Below are 21,051 nucleotides of genomic sequence, written 5' to 3' on the forward strand. Positions count from 1 at the left end.
ATGGGTATGTAGTGGGTTCAAATATCTTGAAAACAAAAATATATTTAGTTAACTTCCGGGTAAAGTAGAAAGCATGAAAGGGGCACATATTGAGTCGAAATCTGAGTCGAAAATACATCCCCAAAAGGTGTTGCTACGAAACTTGTTGGAAGGTGTAATAGGGATGTCATAAAGGGTGCTGCGAGGCATTCATTTGACGTTACTTTGAGAAATATGAAAAACTAAGAGTGGTGGCACCATGGTTCAGTGTCCAACTGTTTGAACTAAAATTTCGGCAGTTTGCATCCACCAGCCTCCACAGTCTGCTCCTGTACAGATTACAGCCTAATACACCATGCAGGGCAGCTCTGCTCTGTGTCCTGGGCCTCCTGAGTCAGACTGCACTTGCAGGCATACAACTGCAGAGAACGCAGGGCTCGAGCGAGAGCTCAGCACGTCCCCAGTGGGACTGTGCATGCTGTCCATAGATCGCGGCACTGCTGCTGGTTCCATAGATCGCGGCACTGCTGCTGGTTCCAAAGGCTCACTCTTGTTTCTGATCCCCATTTATACAATACAAACGATCATTTTTGCAATTGATGATTTTTATGATTTACCTAGTTCTATTATTCCATTTCCTGGCTGATTTAGGAATCTGTTGTGTTTATCACCATAATTTCCAAAAGATACTTGTTGAGAATAAAGGTGTGAATTACTTGAAAATCATAAATATTTCTCACAAAAATTATAAAGTAATTCAGTAGAAACTAAAATTTTAATACTGTTTCTTTTCAAAAGGAGCACTAAACTGGATTTAGATAGGCAGAAAAAAGCACTCTGGCAAGGGGTGGGGTGGGGTGGAATTGATGCTAAGACCATCAAAATGCTGATTTGCCATTTTAAAGACTGGTCTAAACCACCACCACCAACAACAACCCCAACAACAGCAACTCTCTGTCTTCCCTGTCGTAGTCCTGAAAGTCAGAAACATACCACGAAACTATTCTGTTTTGATAAATAGGAGCTTCAAACATGTTTTAAAACTTTCCATTTTTCTTGGTCAAATATTGATTAAATTCTGCCATCCATTCCCAGTGAGACTCTCATAAACACTTAATGCTCTGTGAAGATCACCCTATTTTATTAGCAATGCTAAACCATATTAATCTGGTACAAACCCCTCCCACCCCAAAGCCCTTAGATAGCTTCTTGGAGCATCTGTTTCCTTACCCATGTAATTACGAAAAGTGGATCACATCGTAATTCAGCCCCAAGTCTTCAAAGGATTTTCTGAAACAAGCTATCACCACCTACCAAAACTAATAAAGAGAAATATGTATTTATTCTAGGGTGTTTTGTTAAGTGTTGTAACTTACTAAATTGTCTCAATTTTATCTGTAGAAAATTCACCTTAAACAAACCACTTTGCTCTTCACTATTCTGCACTTTTATGCACCAGACTTCAGTATTCCACAATTATTTCCTAGGGAATAAAATTATCTTTTTTCCTCTTTTGAGATGACTTGAAAATTGAATGCATTTGACATGCAATGCTGTAAGTAACGATTGACTTTATTCAGTATGCTGCCTTTAATTAGTGTTCGCCCAAGGGCATTAATAATTTGATTGCCCTAGTAACTAATTTTACCATCCTTATGCAGATAAGTACTTCGTGGTACATGCTAAGTTGTGTATGACAGAATCTGATAGAGTGTTAATTTTTTAAAAGCTTAAGAGGCTTAGCAAGGACCCTGGTTGAGTAGTGGATTTCCCATTGAGCTGCCAACCTCTGGGTAAGGCGTTCAAAACCACCCGTTGCTCCACAAGAGAAAGATGAGCTTTCTATTCCCGTAAGGATTTACAGTCTCAGACACCTATAGGGACCGGTCTACCCTCCCCTATAGTATCGCTGTGAGTCCAAATCAGCTGGATGGCGGTGCATTTGGGTTTGTGTTTGGGAGAAGCAGTTTGGATCTTTCCTTTTCTGCGTTTCTTCCCACCTGAGCATCACATATGGCTCTCCTGAAGTTGCTCGCAAGTTTAGAGAATTCTGTTCTGGGGACAGGTGGTTGCCGCCAATTATTTGTGATGTTTTTAATACCAGGTTTTTTGGGCATGTGTGCTGGTGCTGGTGTTGCTTTGTATAAGAAGGCATCGTTTTATGTGCTTTAAACTATGTGTTTGAGCCTAGATTTTACTCTCACTCACTAGGTGTTTAAGCTCTAGGCTGCTTCCATCTCTATAATATCCCTGAATGTTGGGAGGTATGAAGTAATTGCATCTTATGATTGGGGCGGGGAGCCTAGTTTGTCCATATTACTAAGATGAGAAGTTATTTTCTAGATTTTTACTCTCAAAATCTAGCATTACTTTAAAATATCTTCTTGATTTTACCAGTAAGATTTATCTTGCTGATAGTCTCCATTTATAAAAAGGCAGTGGTATATGAGAGGACTTCAAAGTTTTGTGGGAAAGTTCTGTTATCGCTTAATTCCATTTTCCCATTCACTTTTTGAAGGCCTCTTGTATGTAAGCTAAAATGCTTGGCTCATGAAAGTTCATTTGTCTCTCCCCATCTGCCTTATATTGTTTCATTGAATTTTAAACTTTTCAAGGCTCTCACATCTCCCTGGACAGAGGTCTGACAGTGGACCACTTTTTCTTAGAGGCGTATGACTCCACATAGTCTGAACAAGTATTGGTTTTTTTGTTTTAAAGTATTTGATTTTAAGATCACATGGTGAAAGATTTTTATTGATGCTCTAGTTTAGAAGACACTGTCACACAAAGCACAGCTTGAGTAAGATGTTTGTATGTAGCATTCCACTGCCCATCTGTAACACACAACACATATTGTTTTCCACTGGACCATTTTGTGTCAGCCCCTATAGCGCCTCAAATGGGCAATGCAGTTTCTCTTGACTTAGATGAAAGCAACTGAGCTAGATAATAACTATAACGTAATTACACACACACACACACACATTTAGAGAGATTTTAACAATTACCACTCACTCATCTGCCTCCACATCTCCACATGAAGGCAGGGGGTGAGGGAAGCTTAGGAGTTGAGGGTTTGAAACGTTCACCGTAGGTCTTCCTTCTAACTTTAATAAGATGACCAGCATATAAATAAGAGTTTGCTTAATAATCAAGTAAAACATGACAATTTGACACATAATGATCTGTATTATAGTTATCACTAACAGTTAACTAACAGTAAGCAGCAAGCAGCTGGTAATGCTATATTATCCTTCCAAATCAGTTGATCTTTGTTCTTCAGTACGTTGATTGGCCATTTTCCATTGATACAGGAAATCCAGTACACGCTCCTACTGACCAAGGTCCTGTGTAGTTTCCACAGTTTGTTCAAACGCGGTGACAGTCTCGTCACGCCTTTAGGGCTAGCGCGCATGCTGAGAGCAGAAGGAAGCGTACTTGAATTGCCCCTGGCAATGTCAATCTGCGCATTTTGTCTGAATGCCATTTGGCAGTCCTGAAAACTTCCTTTTAGCATGCTTGTGTTGCCCCTCACTTTTTTTCTTTTTGAGGAAATACATCCTATTTTAAGGAGAAAAAAAAATTATACATGGCAATAAATAACTTGTACACAGATACTTGATAAGACTTCTTTTAAAATTGTGAACACCATGAAAGTGTCTAGCTGTGTGATGATAGATGACTCATGTACTGGCAGGGTACATTTACTGGCCAAAGATAATGACGCTATTAGCCTTTTTTAGAAAATACAATTTATATAAGGTGTTTATAGCCATGTTTTTTTAAAGGACTGTTGTGCTGGGGTGAGGCGTAGGGGTGGGTAGTAGAGAAGGAAATACACAAGCACGAGAGCCGCGTATACAGATAACAACAGTTGCTTTTGGGTTTGGTTATTGTAACCCCTCCTGCCCTTCTAGTTTCTTTTTATAAACTCTAGGTTTAACTCCAAAATCCTCTATAGCTTTTTTTCCCCTTGGGGGTGGGGTGGGGAGGATCGTCTCTAACTCTTCTTAAAATCCTGATGTGTAGGGCAGGAACGAGATTTGGGGACACTGGTGATGGGAACATGGGATATAATTTTCTGGGCTTTTCTGACCTAAGATTAATGGGACCTTGGACAAATTAGATTGTCTTCTGTCCTGTATTGGGACAATAGCCAAGTGTTGCCACTAAGTCCCAGTGTTTCTTGTTCAGATGCCTTGTAACCTCCCCATAGTGGTCAAAGCCCATTTTCTTAAGGCCTTGCTTCGTTATGTCTGCGTTCTTTGTTTACAAAGGAGAGCTGCTGGCTCTGGGGCACTAACTCCCCTTGGGCAATACAGTCCTTTCCGCATCCCGAGGAAGGCACAGCTGAGAGAAGCTGTATGCCTGAAATGGCACTTCTGTGATCTCTTTCTGCCGTGTGAGTGCCCCCAACCCACCCTGCCACTGCTCTTTCGCTGACACGGAACTGGTATTTTGACTCAGCTCTGTGGTTTCGATCTTAGCACTCTCTGGCATTTTCTTTTTGTTCTCCCAAATCTTAATGACCTAGAGAGTGTTTAGATGGCGGGATTACAGAGACACTGTACAGACCAGGTGACAGGTTTCTGCTTACCTTGGGGAAGAAGAGATGCCATTTTTGTTGTTCATGTCAAGCTTTCACCATCTTCACAGATTTAAAATGACACCTTGCTTTCTGCTGTGTGAATGAGAAATTGTTTTTGAAAATATTTCCTGCATACCTATGTACAGGTAAAAGGGAATATTTTCTGCCACAAAGCAGCTCAATTTTTAGATTGTTTTTCAAGAAAGACTTCAATCTGTCGTTCCATTCTGAAGTTGTAGATTTTCTGGTGAACCAATGTAAATGACAGTGGACTGACTGTCGTATCTTATTAGAGGTTATTAGAAATGTGCCAGCACCTGAATGTAATGTACAACGAGAAGAAGACCGGGAGTGTGGAGGTAGGAGGACACGGCTCAAGAGATAAGCAGTATTAGCCGCCCAAAGTAGTTATGTGCCATATTTAGGAGTTTGGTCTTTATTTGGATTGCCAAAGGGATCATCGGAAGTGCTCAAGGAAGACCCGACATGACCTCCTTGTGTTTTAGGAACAATACTCTAGTTGCAGTGTGGGCACTGCATGAGAGGAAGAGCACTCTGGGCAGCAGCAGTGCAGCCAAAGAATGGTGGTGATTGGATTCATATTCTGGCTGGTGACAGTGGTGACAGAACCCAGGGGTCGGATGATCGGATTTGTCACATGGTGGAATGCCAGTGGCTGAGGAAGAGTTGGGAACTAGGATTATTTTCAAGAGTAATTAAATTAGTCCAGAAGTTTTAAGGAAAAAGAAACTTTAAAGAGGGGAAGAAGTAAAGTAGTATAAGCTTGAACTTATGTCAAGCTGCTCTATATTGCTGTGAATAGAAATTTTAGAAAGTGATCATTCAGTGTAATGTTTATTAAGCGCAGCTCGTTCACTGTCAATGAGAAGTGCCAAAACTATGCAATTGGCTCCTTTGGGGTTGCTGCTGCTTGAGAGCATTCTGAGTGCATCTGAGGTCACCCGAAATGCACGTAAGTGCTTGGGATAGTTTCCCTGCTGCTGTGCCTTAACACATTTAGAATATAGGCACTACCCCACCCTAAAATTGGCATAGTTCCCCCTGTGACTCTTAGGGTGTTCTTGGACATATTAACACTTTAAGCTTAAACTCTTTATCAGCAAATGCAACCAGCGTTTAAATGTAGAGATTTTGACTAAAGTGCCCCCATCAGTAGAGCACAGCAAAAAGACTTTGCTACAATTCTTTTCTTTCTTTTTGGATGCAATTCTTAAGCCTTACGCCAGGCGTCCTCAAACTATGGCCTGCGAACCACATGCGGCCCGTTGAGGACATTTATCCGGTCCACCAGGTGTTTTTGCCCCATATGTTTTTTTACTTCAAAGTAAGATATGTGCAGTGTGCATAGGAATTTGTTCATAGTTTTTTTTAAAACTCTAGTCCAGCCCTCCAAAGGGTCTGAGGGACAGTGAATTGGCCCCCTGTTTAAAAAGTTTGAGAACCCCTGCCTTACGCAAATAAAAACAATTCTGAAACCCTTGCGTAAATATTACTGGTAACTTCATATTCCATTTGCTGTTCACACTACTTTGCAAAACCTTGAGTTGAAAAGACAAGACAAATGATACAATCTTGTACTTTATGTCAACAAACAATAAACCAGCGGTTCTCAGCCTGTGGGATGCGGCCCCATTGGGGGTCAAAGGACCCTTTCACAGGAGTCGCCCAATTCATAACAGTAGCAAAATTAGAGCTGTGAAGTAGCAACGAAAATAATATTATGGGGAGGGGGTCACCACCACATGAGGAATTAATTGTATTAAAGGGTGGCGGCATTAGGAAGGTTGAGAACCACTGCGAATAAACCTTTACCTTAGCCTTTCTGACATTTAAACTGTTTATGAGGAACAGTAGAATGTTATGGTTCAGGTTATGGTCTTTGAATTAATTTAAATCATCTCATTTAGTGGCTGTATGTTCCCACCTGTTAGTTCAAGTTATAAACCAATCAAACTGCTTGTACGTACCATTTCCAACACGCGGTGAGCCCTCCTGATGCTTTGGTTCTTACATTTCTAAGCCGCCTGGCAGCCCTGTTTATGACTGAAGGAGCCCTGCTGATGGTTGGGCTGCTAAGCTCCGGTTCAAACTCACCACCTTCTCCCAGGGAGAAAGCTGAGGCTGCCTGCTTTCAGAAATAGTTAGACTCTTAGGAAACCCTATATAGGGTCACTATTGAGTCAGAATCAACAACCCAATGGTAGCGAGATTGATTATCCGTGATTTATGGAGGGATTGCTTTGTGGGCGGGTTTAAATTGAAAACAGGAAGCTCTGGCTGCGCTGCTTGTGGATTTCACTGCCTTCTCTCCCCCACGGCTTAGCCTACCCAGCCCGCCTTCTCCCCTTTCCACCCCATGACAGAATCTGTGTGTATCCATTCAGGTGTGGGTTCCCAGTAGAGACCACAAAAAAGGTGTTCTTACCTGCATTTCCCCCATGGTCCCTCTGTCAGCCAGTTCTGAGAGCTCAGATTGAGCAGAAAACGATTTATAAATGTATTTAATTGTTATCTTGCCTATGGGTGAAACTATGAGATCTTAGAGCTGTTTCTTGTTTCACTCGCAATGAGTTATAGGCACCCTAGCGGGGAGAGGAAAGGAGAGGCTCTGTGTGGAAAGTTAACCTAGGTTTTATTTCTTGTCTGTTGACCAATTAAAATATTTCCTAAGCACGTGCTGTTTGTGAATGCACAATGTCTTATTACAGAATGTCCACAAGTTCTGCAGGAGCTTAAGCGTAGGAGTGTACGTACAAATTGGGGGTGGGGGGTGGCACCCTGAGCACCAAACGACCGAGGCAAGCAGGCTAGCAATAGAAAATATTCTATAGATAAGTCACTTTCAGTGAGGACCCCAGACAGGCCCATGCTTATAGAACTATCTAGTTTGAAACAATTCTGTATCACATAAAGAATTGGGTTGAATTGCTTTAAAGCACTAGTAATTGCTATTTAATGATGAACTATGATAGATACTTTGATCAAGAGAATCACCACCCTTGGGACTTTTGAATTTTTGTAGACTCAACTCTCATAACACAAAGACCAACGTAAACGACCCACCCACCCACCCACCCACCCTATCATGCTCTTAACTTTAATTGATGGAAAGCCCATTTCACGCTTCAAAGTCTCATCATAGAATATTTTAAATGAATTCTTTTTGTTGTGCCCATGTTTCTGGTTGATCAACGTTTTAAGTTGATTGGGAATACAGAAATGGCATTTTCCTTGGCTAATTCTATTTTCTAACTATTCCTTTAAGAGGTTTATTACTAAATGGCAAAGAATTTGTTTTTAAAAAACCAATTAGCATTTAATTAGTACATAAAATTTCATGTATGCATAAAAATTCTTTTTTACTGTACAGTTTTAATATTCATTAGACTTAATTTACCTTTTATTGTGCAAGTAGTTTGAAGATAAACTGCAAGATACTGAATGTTTAAGGTAGTCCACCTTTTTCAGGTAAAAGCTCATTACCAAATGTGAAGTGCTACTGAGCTTAGTTTGGCTGCAGTGATGTTGAGTTCAGCATTTGAGCCACACGATTCTCCTTTAACTTTCTGATGAGCTTTATTAAGGAAAATTCCTAAAGTATAAAATTTGAAGATAGGTAATGAAGGATGTATTAGGAAAAATTTGAAGTACATTAAATAATTAAATTGAGCAAAGAAACATAAAGACAAATATGTTTGAATTTTGCGGTGTTGACCTTAGTTAGACTGGGACTTCAAATTTGTGGAATGCAACTTTTCCCCTTTGTGTCACTTAGCATGGTGCAATAGAAGAATACATTCTAATACTTTTCTCTCCCCCTCTTTTAGGATTTTCTCATTCTGCATTTACCTTTGGCATAGAAAGCCATATTAGTCAGTCTAATATAAACGGCGCCCTTGTCCCACCTGCTGCGTTGATTTCTATCATCCAGAAAGGTCTGCAGTATGTAGAAGCAGAAGTTAGTATTAATGAGGTAAGGAAGACTCGATTCAAACACGATTTTTACTCTTAAGTGTGTCCTTAAATCTGATTTTTTTCCCTTGGGTATCTTCCTCAAGTTTTACTAGCTCGACAAAATGAAGGGGGCAGTATTTCTTTCCATAACTGTCATGTCTAATGCCCAAGCCATATGTTGGCTCACAATTGTAAGGACCATTATTTATAGCTTATTCCTTTTTCTATGGTTTTCTCAGTAAACAATAAAAATCATTAAAACAACAGGAATGTACTATGGAATGCTGAGAACATAATTGAGCAATTAGAACATCGTGAGCTTTCTGGAAAGATGATGTGCTCTAATTTTGGGAGACGTTGTCATTGAAGCTGCAGTTTGATGCTGCTGCCTGTCCTGAGACCCTCTGTTGGTGGCTTATCTAGCCTTCTTTTTATCTCCGAGGTGCATCTTGTTCTGAGTATTTAGTGCCTAGTGCAGGGAGACCCGTGAGAGCTGGTGCTGGATGGGACTGCCTTGTTTTATCAGGTTTTGCAACTTTGCCTCCTCTGATGAATGCTGGCTTACCACTGTTCTATTGTCTGTGCAAAGTTATTTGTGTTTTATTTCTTTTGACAGGCTTTCTCCTTACCTAGGTTCCAGCTTTTGCTGGAAAACACACACACACACACACGACTCGATAACAGCGTATTAAATTGGTTTATTCTTTTTGGGTTTCCCAATTTTTATCACTGAAAACGAAAACAAACTAACCAGCCTGTATCTCTTTTGTCTTAGCACATTTTCTCTTTCAGTGTATTCTGTATTGAAGAATGAGATAAGATCACCCAGTTCTCCCAGTGACCAGAGTTGATGTCCACAGTACTCCTCAGAATATTTGTATTGACTTGAATAATATTTCTGGGCACAAACAGTTAATAACACTGCACTCCTGGGCACCCAGTCCTTGCAGAAACACCTTAGACAATGCTCATCATTGGATACTTTGGAACACGGTTTTACTGTGTAACACACATGGGACATCATGGCCAGACAAGGGATAAGTTGTATGGGTTATGGTGTTTTCTCCTCAGAATTTCCATTATCACTGATAATTCAGGATATGTTTTGTTTTTGTCACTCCCAGTGCCCGTTCATGCCACTGTGGATTGTCAGTGGAGCTTGGGCCTCAGTTCAAGTGTAGCGTAGTACCAAGCTTCAAATATGCACTCTCCTAGCTTATTGGTACTGTTGCTATTTCTGATTTATTCTTTCTCCTCTTGTGCTCACTGGACATGTTTTTATTAACGTGGAAAAATATGGAAGTTCTCCATGACATTAAAAAGCACTACCTATGTGTCACGATGGTTACTTCTCAAACATCACACAGGAGACCCACCCAGAAAGTTCACGAATATTACAGATTCTTGAGGCTCACCCACAAACAATTGATCTACAGGCTTGAAGCTTCATGTCTAACAAGTCATCAAGTGATGGCTGTACTGTTGACTCTCGGATCACACTTTGAATGAAGAGATCCTAACTGCCATGGGCTGAGCTGTGTGACAATTCTTTACATCTTAATATGCTTGGCTTTTTTCACAAGGAAGGTGTAATGATTAGAATGGATGGTGTCATATCTGAAATTCACTTGTACTTTTAATGTTTTCATCAAGTCACAAGAAGCTTGTCATTACAACACATCTATTTTACACACACACACACACACACACACACACACACACACACACACACACACACACCTTTCAAGGATAAAGAAATACCCTAAAGTGGCCCCAAACATCATTTATTGGTTGTATTGGCCATTGCTTTTGACTAACAGAATTTTGGAATCTCTACTCATTAAGCTTTTACTTAACTCTGGGTCTGCATTTACTTGTCCCTTTTGAGTTTTTTTTTTTAAGCAGTAGACTTGAACTTGAATCTCTCTGTGAGCAACATGACCTAATTGTGGACGGGAAATTTAAATAGCCATTTGCAATTGCTACTTAAGTTTTTCTCCTTCCTTTCCTCCTGCCTGCCCTACATGAATTTAGAAATTATCTAAATGTACTTTTTTTCCCCTTTGAAAGATTTTTTCCCACTTTGCTATAGATTTCCATGAATATTAATAACCCAAATGTTTTGATTTTTTTCTTCTGTCACGCTTTCCAAATCCAGGATGGTACCTTGTTTGATGGCCGACCAATAGAGTCTCTGTCACTGATAGATGCCGTGATGCCTGATGTAGTCCAGACGAGACAGCAAGCATATAGAGATAAGCTTGCACAGCAACAGGCTGCTGCAGCTGCAGCTGCCGCAGCTGCCACGAACCAGCAAGGATCTACAAAAAATGGAGAGAACACAGCAAATGGCGAGGAGAACGGAGCACACACTATAGCAAGTGAGCGAAGAAATGTGAACCCTTCCCTTTCAGAGGAATTAGCTATGCTCAACAGAACTGTGCCATCTTCTAAGCTGTTCTTTCTCCAGAGCTTCCTCTGTTTTATGCCGACTAGTTTGTCTGACTTGAATTACCCAGTTCAGAATTTTTGGGTGACTTTATTTATAATAATAATTTAAAAAATACTTAGAGACCATTTTTCACAATTAAATGGGTTTCTGCCTCTGAATTTGCTATGTTTTGAGTTTAACGTGATACTTGTTATTAACACGTACAGCGAAACCCTGATGCAGAGAGAGATAAAAGGCAACACTGATGTTATATGAATGAAACCAGCAACCTCTACTGGCAGAAACTCAGAATAGTATTGGCAGGGACTGTATTTAGTTCAGAACACGTTGGCATTTTAGCCATATTTTGATCAAATCTTTTACAGTCCTTTCCTATTTCCTTCCCTACCCACACCCTTGAGCACACACACTCACATGCATATATGATCATACTTGGAGTGGGATTAATTTCTCATGTGATAAAGACTGCATTGGTTACTGTCAGCTTAACCTGATTTAGCAAAACTGTTACCATATATATACTTACGTATAAGCCGAGTTTTCCAGCACATTTTTAATGCAGATTTTGTGGTAAAATTAGGTTCCTTGGCTGATACTCAGGTCGGCTTATACTCGAGTACATAGCTTACGTCTACTGTAAAATAGGTACCTGCTGGCTTTAAACACCCCCCCCCCTTTCCCTCAGGATATTATATTATTGCCTCACTGTAATTTTCCATGTGTTTTTGTGGTGCAGATAACCATACTGATATGATGGAAGTGGACGGGGATGTTGAAATCCCTCCCAATAAAGCAGTGGTGTTGCGGGGCCATGAATCTGAAGTTTTCATCTGTGCCTGGAACCCTGTCAGCGACCTTCTGGCATCCGGGTGTGTTTCTCAAAGGGAAACTAAAGTGGCTGCTTGCTTTAATCTTAGAGAATTATTTTCTTTATTTTCCCTTTGTTTTTTACAAACATGTACATGTCTAAGTTTTGGGGTTTTGGTATTTTGTTTGATGATTATCTTGTCTGTGTAAATCTTTATTCCTTCATGAACTACATTTAAGCAATTTCAATTCAGTGTATTAGTTCCAAGGCTGCTAGAGGAACAAGAAAAGCGGAGAATGGGAAAAATAATGGCAGTAAATTTTTACTGCTAGTCTAATTTTTATTTTCTTTACTAATGGATGCAAGTATGTTACTGATTCTGTGATAATTAAATGTGTGAATCTTTCAAATATGCTGCCGACTGTGTAGGTCTGGAGACTCAACAGCCAGAATATGGAATCTCAGTGAAAACAGCACTAGTGGCTCCACACAGTTAGTGCTCAGACATTGCATACGGGAAGGAGGCCAGGACGTCCCAAGCAACAAAGATGTAACGTCTCTAGATTGGAACGTGAGTATCACTGCTACCATTGTAGATGTCTTAACTAATAGACTTCTTAGACTCCCCCAGTCTCAGACTAGGGGTTGTGTGTATCTGGATTTCATTGCATTTAAGAATATTTGGTATGACCCTAGTGTAATCAGACCATGGTACCAACGTCTGACTCTTCCATTTGTCTAGCCTCATGGCCTTGGTAAAATTGTTAGCCAGTCTCTTCCCTTCTTGGTTTTCCTGACGTGTAAAGTAGAAGGGTGGTAATAGTTTTTAAGTACATTTGGTTATAGGTGCAAATCCTTAACCTAATAGCAGGAACAACGTATCAAGCAAGACCTTAACGAATTCCTTTGTTGGGGTATAAAGAAATCTATATGACTGAAGTTTTTAAAAAAATTTTTTTTTAAGTTCTTCTTGTTCTCATTTGGCTTTGAACTAAAGAAAACTTCATTGTCACTTGCCTATTAAGGATTATAGGATTGTTAATTAGTCTTGATAACTTGAAAGATTTATTACAGTTGTAGTTCTATTTATGCATATAGACAAACAGACATAGAATATCTTTCTGAGATAACAGCTCTTTTGACAAAAAGATTTTATTTCATTACTAATACCGATTTTTAATCTTTCAGTTTCAAATAAATGATTGCTAGCTTATGTGTCCTTCCATTCTCCTGATTAGCTTATGACAATTTTTCCGTTTTTATAGTTCCCATATATTTTTCTTTAATTTATGCTGCCGTCCCCTCCCTCCCTTGCCACTTACTCCTCCACCCCACCTCCCACACCTTAGCAAGTGAACAACCTATCTTTATAGAATGTGTGTTGTTTTAAAAAAAAAAAAAATTGAGAGGCTTTCCAAATGACCTTCCATTTTTCCCCCTAAGAAATGGAATCTAGCTTTAAGAATGACTGTACCACTAAAGGTCTTCATTCCAAAGTCACACCTGTGTCCTTTTAGCCTCCCTTCTACAATGCGCAGTGACGTGCTTACCCTCCCTCATCTATAAACTTTGATAGTTCTGAAACTGCAGAGGATTGGCACATTGCAATATGATTTGATGGTCAGATCACAACTAAGAATTAGCCTCATGCACCTTGCAGAGGGGTAGTGGGGAGACGAGTCACTTAGGGTTCAGTATAGCAATAATGAAGCCCACAACTTCCCTCTGGTTCTTGAACGCTTCCTCCCCCCAACTACCAGGACCCCAATTTTGCCTTGCAGACCTGGTTGGACTAGATGATGCACAGCGGTACAGACGGGAATTGGGAACGCAGGGAATCTAGGACAGAGGAACCTCTCAGGACCAGGGGTGACAGTGGCGATACCAGGAGGGAAAGGGGATGTAGTAGGGGGGAATGGATCACAGGGAGCTACGTGTGGCCTCCTCTCTGGGGGACGGGCAGCCGAGGGGTGGGTGAAGGGAGACGCCGGACAGTGTAATATAAGATACAATAATAATTTATAAATTATTAGGGGTGCATGGGGGAGGGGGGAGGAGGAAGGGAAGGGGAGGGGGGAAAAAGGAAAATTAGAGGCTATCGAATTTTGGGAATGATGAGGGCAACAAATGTATAGATGTGCTTTACACAATTGATCTATGTATTGTGATGAATTGTATGAGCCCCAATAAATTGTTTTAAAAAAAAATAAATAAATAAATGAAAAAGAATTAGCCTCATGGTATAGATCCTTACTATGTCTTAGTCAAAGACAGGGGAATTGAAAGAGACTGTTCACACTGAAAAGGATAATTATCAAATATTGTTATGTCCGTTTATCTCAGTGATTTGGAACTATGAATTATCACTTTAAAATGGTAGACTTTTGTGAGCTATTATTCACTGTGAATTTGAATCTTTATACTGACCTTGAATAACAGTAGTTCTTTTCCGTGGTCAAAGCAAACGCCTGTGAGATATCAGAACTCTAAAGTGTTCTTTTCCTACCTCAATGGTCGGTCCATAAACTAAATTGTTAGAGAACCATAAGTCTTATGGCAAGCTTTCCACCTGTGCAGTGCAGAAGTACGTTTTTGCTTTGGTCTTCAACCTGGGTTCCTCTCTGTCAGGTAGAACCCCACAGAATTATTCACATACTGGCAGGAGGGGGTCCGTTGCCCCCAGAACCAACGAGTGCTTTATTTTTGCTCACTCGGTAGTAAAGCGGAAAAACACGAGCAGTGCAGAAGGTGGACGCCTGGAGTGCCCTTCAAACACATCCAGAGGGGCTAAGGCAGGTTTTCAGTCTCTGCCTCCAGTACTAGAGTACCGCAGTTATTTGTCTGCCAGATGCGTCTAAAACGTTTGCACGTGCCGAGGATAAGGCAGGGCCCAGCAAAGCAGTAATAGCACCTCAGAGAAACGTATGTGGATTTCTGTGTATAGTAAGTAGTCTAGGCAGCTAACTGGCTCTTTACTTGTGTCGCTCTTGTTATTAGTTAGGCTTTCTCAATGAAATAGAATTAGCAAAGGAAGGAAACATTTTCAATAATACTCAAGAATCTGATCATTCAAAGCGCTATTGTTTGGGTCATGTGGGCATAGGTTTTTTTTAACAGGCAGGGAGTTAAACGGAAAAAACATATATATAATATATAAAACCCCCGCTGCCATCCAGTAACCTTTATTATTCATGGATGTCGGCTGTCGATTTTGCTTCAGAATGGTTACTGCCGAGAACGAGATGTGGGTGTGTCTGCAGACTAAGTAAGCGACCACCAAGAACAGAAGCAACCGCACTCACTGTGAGGAGGGTGTTTCGTGGTCCTGAATAGGCAAGATTGGAAGTTTTAAAGCAGAGTGCTTACTTAGAACAGAAACATGAAGTATTTGAGTGTTCTTTGGGGATTATATAATTGAAAGAAATCTTTCTCTGGCAGAGTGAAGGTACACTTCTAGCAACGGGTTCATATGATGGATTTGCCAGAATATGGACTAAAGATGGTAAGTGAAACATTTTCCCTTTTACTTTGTTGCTGTTGATCCGAGTTACAAAGTTTCCAATAATGTGAATGTGGTTTGTTTGTTTTTTTTGAAATTTCAGGTACCCTTGCTAGCACCTTAGGGCAGCATAAAGGCCCTATATTTGCATTAAAATGGAATAAGAAAGGAAATTTCATCCTTAGTGCTGGAGTAGACAAGGTAAAAAGAAAATTTAACTAATTCTGTACAGGTTTTTACAATAGTACAAATGCAAGCAGTGCTTGCTTTTCTGCTAATCACACAAATAATAGAAGCATCCACATTTGAGAAATTTAAGATAGTTCTTGTAAAAATGCTTTTCTTAGGTTTTTCTATGAGCTCATTCCTGAATCTACGTAGCAGAATGCCCTTTATCCCTTATCTCTGTTACCACTCCCCAGTTTGGCCGGAATTTGAGCCATAGTGGATGCCTTGCCTCCCCCTTCTTTCTGCAGTTTTGGCTCAGCTCATCAGTACATGTGCCTCTGGCGTGACTCCCCGGCAAGTGCTAGAGCCAGGCTGTTAGCCGACTCTTGGTGCTTAATTGAAAATGTAAGAAATGAAGGAACTTTTTATAAACTTTCTCCTCACTTAACTAGGATGGTGAATACAGATGGCTTCGAAATGTGGTCGCCTCCATTTCTCAGTCAGGCCGTTCTCTGTACTACAGCTCCCAAAAATGAGTAAGGGAGAAAAATGTTTAGGATCATTTTAATCCCGGAAATGGCCTACTGGTAAGGGAGGGTTAGCACAGTGTGGTGTCAGAAAGGGAAATGATGAAAAATGGAAGGTGTGATCAATTGGGCAATTAAAGTGTGACCGCCAAATGGAAAAGGAAGCGGGGAAGGAGGCCCTGGAGGGGAGAGCGGGAGCCCCCTGACCAAATCACCGCTGGCTGCCCGGTACCTCAGGCCTGCAACATCAGTAAGCGGGCGTTTGCTAAAGAGAATTGAGAATATATTCATTCCAGTTGATACACCGCACTTTGATGCCATGTAAAAGACATTGTTTTAATATTGTAAAATTCAACCTGCCATTTTAAACTCAGAGTGATGTTATTGAGAACCAGCTTCATTAACCAAGAACTTAACTCTTACATCAAAAAGCTGCAAGAATAATCTATTTTAAATTACATTACTGCAACGTTGCTTCATAAGCAAGGGCTTTTCCTTTATATTCTGTAGAATCGAATATAAGTACCTAGTCGTTAATAGACATTTGATCTTATTTGACATGAACTGACTGATGAAAAATCACCAGGGAAAAACTAAACTGCACAACTTTCCTATCTCCCCTAATCCCCCCCCCCCAAGAAATAGCCTAATTGTACTATTTAGTTAGAATGAAATGTTAATAACTTCATAGTGCTTTACTTCAATTAGGCATCTATTTTTGAGTCTGATGAAATCCCTTTAACTTCATTGCATCCTATTTTTCTTTCTTTTTTCCTGTAATCTCAGACTACAATTATTTGGGATGCACACACAGGTGAAGCCAAGCAGCAGTTTCCTTTCCATTCAGGTAAATCTTTGTAACTTGTGCGTAGATTTCTTCTGTGTTTCCAAAGTCCCCGGGTGGCTCTGAAGGTTTGTGCTCATTACCAACCTACAGGATAGTGATTTGAACTCACGAACCCTGGGGGTAAGGGGGAGGGGGAGAGCGGGGGCTGGCCAGCAAGCTGCTTCCTTTTAAGATTAAAGCCAAGAAAACCCCACGGTGCAGCTCTACTCTGCATTGCTCGTGCTCTTGATGAGTGGGACCCATTCAATGACCGTGGGTTTTTGCGTTGTTTTCTAATTAAACTTGATATAGCGTGTGCTTAGTTTAAAATCTTGAACTGTTAATGATCAATCTTGAGACCAGACCTTTCAGAAGTTGATACTCCGTGACTGTCAGGTTACTCGCCACTTGTTAAAGATCATCAATTGTTTTCCATGAAATGTACCATAAATAAAGCACCTGTAGCCTACTGCCATTAGGAGTCATAATATTTCTTAATGGAAAGATTGTGGGTTTTAAGTAAGAATATCTAGATTTGAATATCTATTCCACCCTGCTTAAGAAGCATTAAGACAAGTCACTTAACCTTTTTGAGCTTCACTTTCACTTACCTGTGAATAATTTTTCATGCGAATGATGTGGTCATAGGAAATATGCTTTCACTTTCAGACACTCCTCTATAATCTCATTTTACATCACCATTTCTAAATCAGTCATCCTGTGTACTTGAAACTCAAAATATGAGCTTTTCCCAGTGCCATTAGAAATTGGATCCTTATATTGATCTCTCTGTTTTTTAAGGAACACAAACCTAATCATATTTTTTCAGTTAAAGTGTATCTGTCACTTAATATATAATAATGATTCAGAAACATTCTGCTTATTTTATTCCTCTTTGTCAAATGGTCTGGGTCATAAAGTTGCTGCAGGCCGTCAGAGAATTAGAGCGAGTGGGCACATGGGATGAGGGTACTTCAGAAACGCCATGGAAAAATCCCACTACCTTTTCATTCCATCTTTCCAGGAATGTTTTTAAGCCTCCTGGTATATACCTGTTGAGCCCTACCATGTCATTAGATACCATTTCATTGGGATGTGGTGCTAATTTCTTTGCCCTTGAATATGTAAGTAGTTTTTAACTGCTTTTGCCAGAAGGTTCACCCAGGCAAGGCTACTGAGAAAAATCACACCAATATCGTCTGACTAATTCACAAGATATCTTCGTGCAGAAAGAGGCAGTGTTTTCTTTTATGATCAGAGATGTCTAGATGGTGAGAGGACAATGCTTTTTGTGTCTTTACTCTCCCCTCTCCCACCCCCCAAACGGTAGCTCTTCATACAGGTTTCCTTTCAGCCTAGAACCATTGTGACTGCTTTCTATGTATTTCCTCACTTCAGTAACTAACTGACAAACAAATTGGAGCAAGCTCCTTAATAGCTTGACAAGAGTCGTTTTTGTACAATTTGATCTAGCCTGTTTCTGTAAAGATTTTGTTATTAGGGAGAGGCCTGTGATTCAGAGGGTAACTATCAATGAAGTCTTTGGCAGTAACTTTTTAAACATTGCTAATGGCAAAGCGTCACTATCAAAATTTAAACTTGCCGCTTCTGACATTTTGCGCTTTCTTTCTCCACTTGGTTATTTATTGCTGCTCAACAAGCCAGATAAGGCACAAAATTGTTTTTCTGTAATACATGCATAACTGGGGACTGCAAATAGCGTATATAAGTTTGCAAGCGTTCGTATTGATAAATTCAGTTTGGTTAAAGGTTAACTCTGCTAATAGGTATTTATACATCGATTTGCTGGTAGTGGTGTTTTAAATACCCGTTTTACTTCATTTACTTTGCTTCTAGCACTTAGAGCATTTTCTCAGGCTTCGCTCAAGTCTTCTAAAAGTTTTTCCTCCCTCATGAGAATGTTGCTAAGTCAACATAAGTGTATGTTTTCCAGGATTACTAGCTGCTATCTCGTATCAGCTGTGTCCTCCAGTAGACAGTGTTCTATGTGCACATTAATCATCTAGTCCCAGTAAGGTGCTTGGGTGCAACAAAATGCTCAGGCCACACCAAGTCAGAAAGGCAGTTCCGGCATAGCCGGGGGAATCCAAATGCTCCTTTCCAGTGTTCCTTAAATTCTGAGTGGGAAATGATGTGTGAACACGGAAGACCAGGGCTAAAGTGTGCATAGGGTAGGGCTCCCCAATGTTAAAGCCTAATCGTTGACAAGAGAGTTCTGCCATTGAGCTTTTGTAAAGATTAGACCCAAGAAATCTGTATGAACCACTTCTATTTTGTAATAGTACATGGGCCCGCCATGACTGGAAGTTGACTCCAGGGCATCAGGTATTTGAATGTAACTGTGAAGTTAGATATTATTGAATCATTTTTATGTATAAACTTACTGCCTCTATACTTTCCAACCAGGCTTTAAAAAATAGCCAGGTGTAAGTGACAAACTGAACTGTGGATTTAAACTGTGCAGGTTGATTTGTTTTCACCTTACATATGTCCCTGAGACCAACACCATACTCAAGCTGAGGAAAGCTTTCTGCACCTTTAACGTTTTTCTATGGCTGTTTTTGATGTTTATTATTCTGTGGTCTTCTGATGATAACCACCCGGCTTTCCATCACGATACGAAAATAAATAAAAAAGTATTAACTAAATGGGCTCCAGATCACACTTGCACAGGATTATACCCGCCACAGCACGGTTAAACGTGACAGATTCAACCAGTAACTAATCCATTGGTCTTAACCTCATTAGGGTGCCTTCAAAAGAAAACAAAAACAACAAACAAAGCTCTAATCAAGACGGTAGCTTCTGGGGGGACTTACTGGACCAGTTTAATTCAGGCACACAGGTTAGCCTACCAGGTTATGGTGACTGTGTTTGGGGGGATCTTTCAATGGGCAATCTCCATAGATTTTCTCCAAGGAAACAGGGTGACCATGGAGGTTCATTAGGACAAACTGTTGTGGAAATTGGAAGGTGCATTGTTAAGACAAAGTCCAGAAATTGGCATCTCGGAATGCTGCTCTTATCATTGACAATGTACCAGTCCTTCAAGAGTAGCAAGAGCTGCCCCATAAGGATTGGGAAATCCTGCCCCATCCAGCCTTCAGCTCTAATCTTCCTTCTTCGGATGCTTTTTTTTTTTTAAAACCCAGAAGTCAAGAAACATTGAAAAGGAACATAATTTGAGTCCTTTGAGTATACAAAAAGAACATTTTTGATCGGGATTGACTGAAGAATGCAGAATTAATTGGAGAATATTAGAGGAGGAAACACAGTCTATATCCTTTCAGAAGGATATAGATATGATAGTGGATATGTGGACAAACAATAGTTACACGTTATGATGATTTTGTTTGATTAAAAGTTTGTTAGGATTTTGTAGCAGTACTTTTTGACTTGTCAACATAGATTGTTACTTTCTATTGGCTCTCACTCTGTATATTATTTTAAATGCCTTGATGTTGTGACAGGTATCCGTGGTACATTGTTTTTGTATTAATAGGTATTCTGTTACGTAGACTATTCATTAATCTCATGAAGGAAGTTGGGACTGTTTTTAGTTTGGGGGTACATACTGTGAACATCTGTTTATTTTCTTTGGTCAAGTCTGTGTTCTTTGGATTACTTATTTAACTCAGTTGTTTCCTTATTACCGAGCCTTGAGAACGCTATATATCCTGAATGTAAGTCCTTACTCAGCTGTACATTTTACTGATACTTCCTCCTGGTCTGTGGTTTGTCTTTGCATTCTTTTAACAGTATTTCTCGAAGACCAGAAGCTCATAAATTTTGATGAATTCCATATTTACTAATTTGTTTTCTTCTTTACCTAATTGGCCACTTTCCCCTTTTTTCCGTTCGAAGTGGAAAGTGAGGTCATTCTTTGGCAACTTTCTTTTCTAGTATGGCCATTTAGTGCTGCTTAATGATTGCTCATTTCTTAAAATAGGTTGTGTTTTCATTTTAGTTCAAAATACTTTCTGCTTCTCATTTTTATTTCTTCTTTGACTTAGTTTTTATTTAGAAGTGTACTAGCAGTTCCTGAATATTTGGGGGTTTTTGTTTTCTGTAGATCTTTTTGATAATATTTCTAATTGAATAGCATTGTTCCTGTAATATCCATGAGGTCATTTTCTAATAATGTGATAAAATTGCTGGTTTTCTCTCCTTTCATGTGTTATCGAGAGAGATATTGAAATTTCTAACAA

The 21,051-nt window shown here is 39.9% G+C and overlaps 1 protein-coding gene across 2 annotated transcripts in view; it reads left to right on the forward strand.

The window, feature by feature from the left end:
• Positions 1-21,051, forward strand: part of TBL1XR1 (TBL1X receptor 1) — a 179,546-nt gene that overhangs the window by 136,737 nt on the left and 21,758 nt on the right. For both annotated transcript variants that reach the window (XM_045294981.1, XM_004708592.2), the window contains 7 exons: positions 8,416-8,561; positions 10,701-10,923; positions 11,731-11,863; positions 12,232-12,373; positions 15,241-15,304; positions 15,405-15,502; positions 16,783-16,843. In XM_045294981.1, coding sequence (XP_045150916.1) covers positions 8,416-8,561; positions 10,701-10,923; positions 11,731-11,863; positions 12,232-12,373; positions 15,241-15,304; positions 15,405-15,502; positions 16,783-16,843 — 867 coding nt within the window. The remainder of the gene's footprint in view (positions 1-8,415; positions 8,562-10,700; positions 10,924-11,730; positions 11,864-12,231; positions 12,374-15,240; positions 15,305-15,404; positions 15,503-16,782; positions 16,844-21,051) is intronic.

Source organism: Echinops telfairi, unplaced genomic scaffold (assembly GCF_000313985.2).
Source record: "Echinops telfairi isolate 266 unplaced genomic scaffold, ASM31398v2 ScPeMD7_4225;HRSCAF=4972, whole genome shotgun sequence".
In the NCBI taxonomy this organism is placed as follows: Eukaryota; Metazoa; Chordata; class Mammalia; order Afrosoricida; family Tenrecidae; genus Echinops; species Echinops telfairi.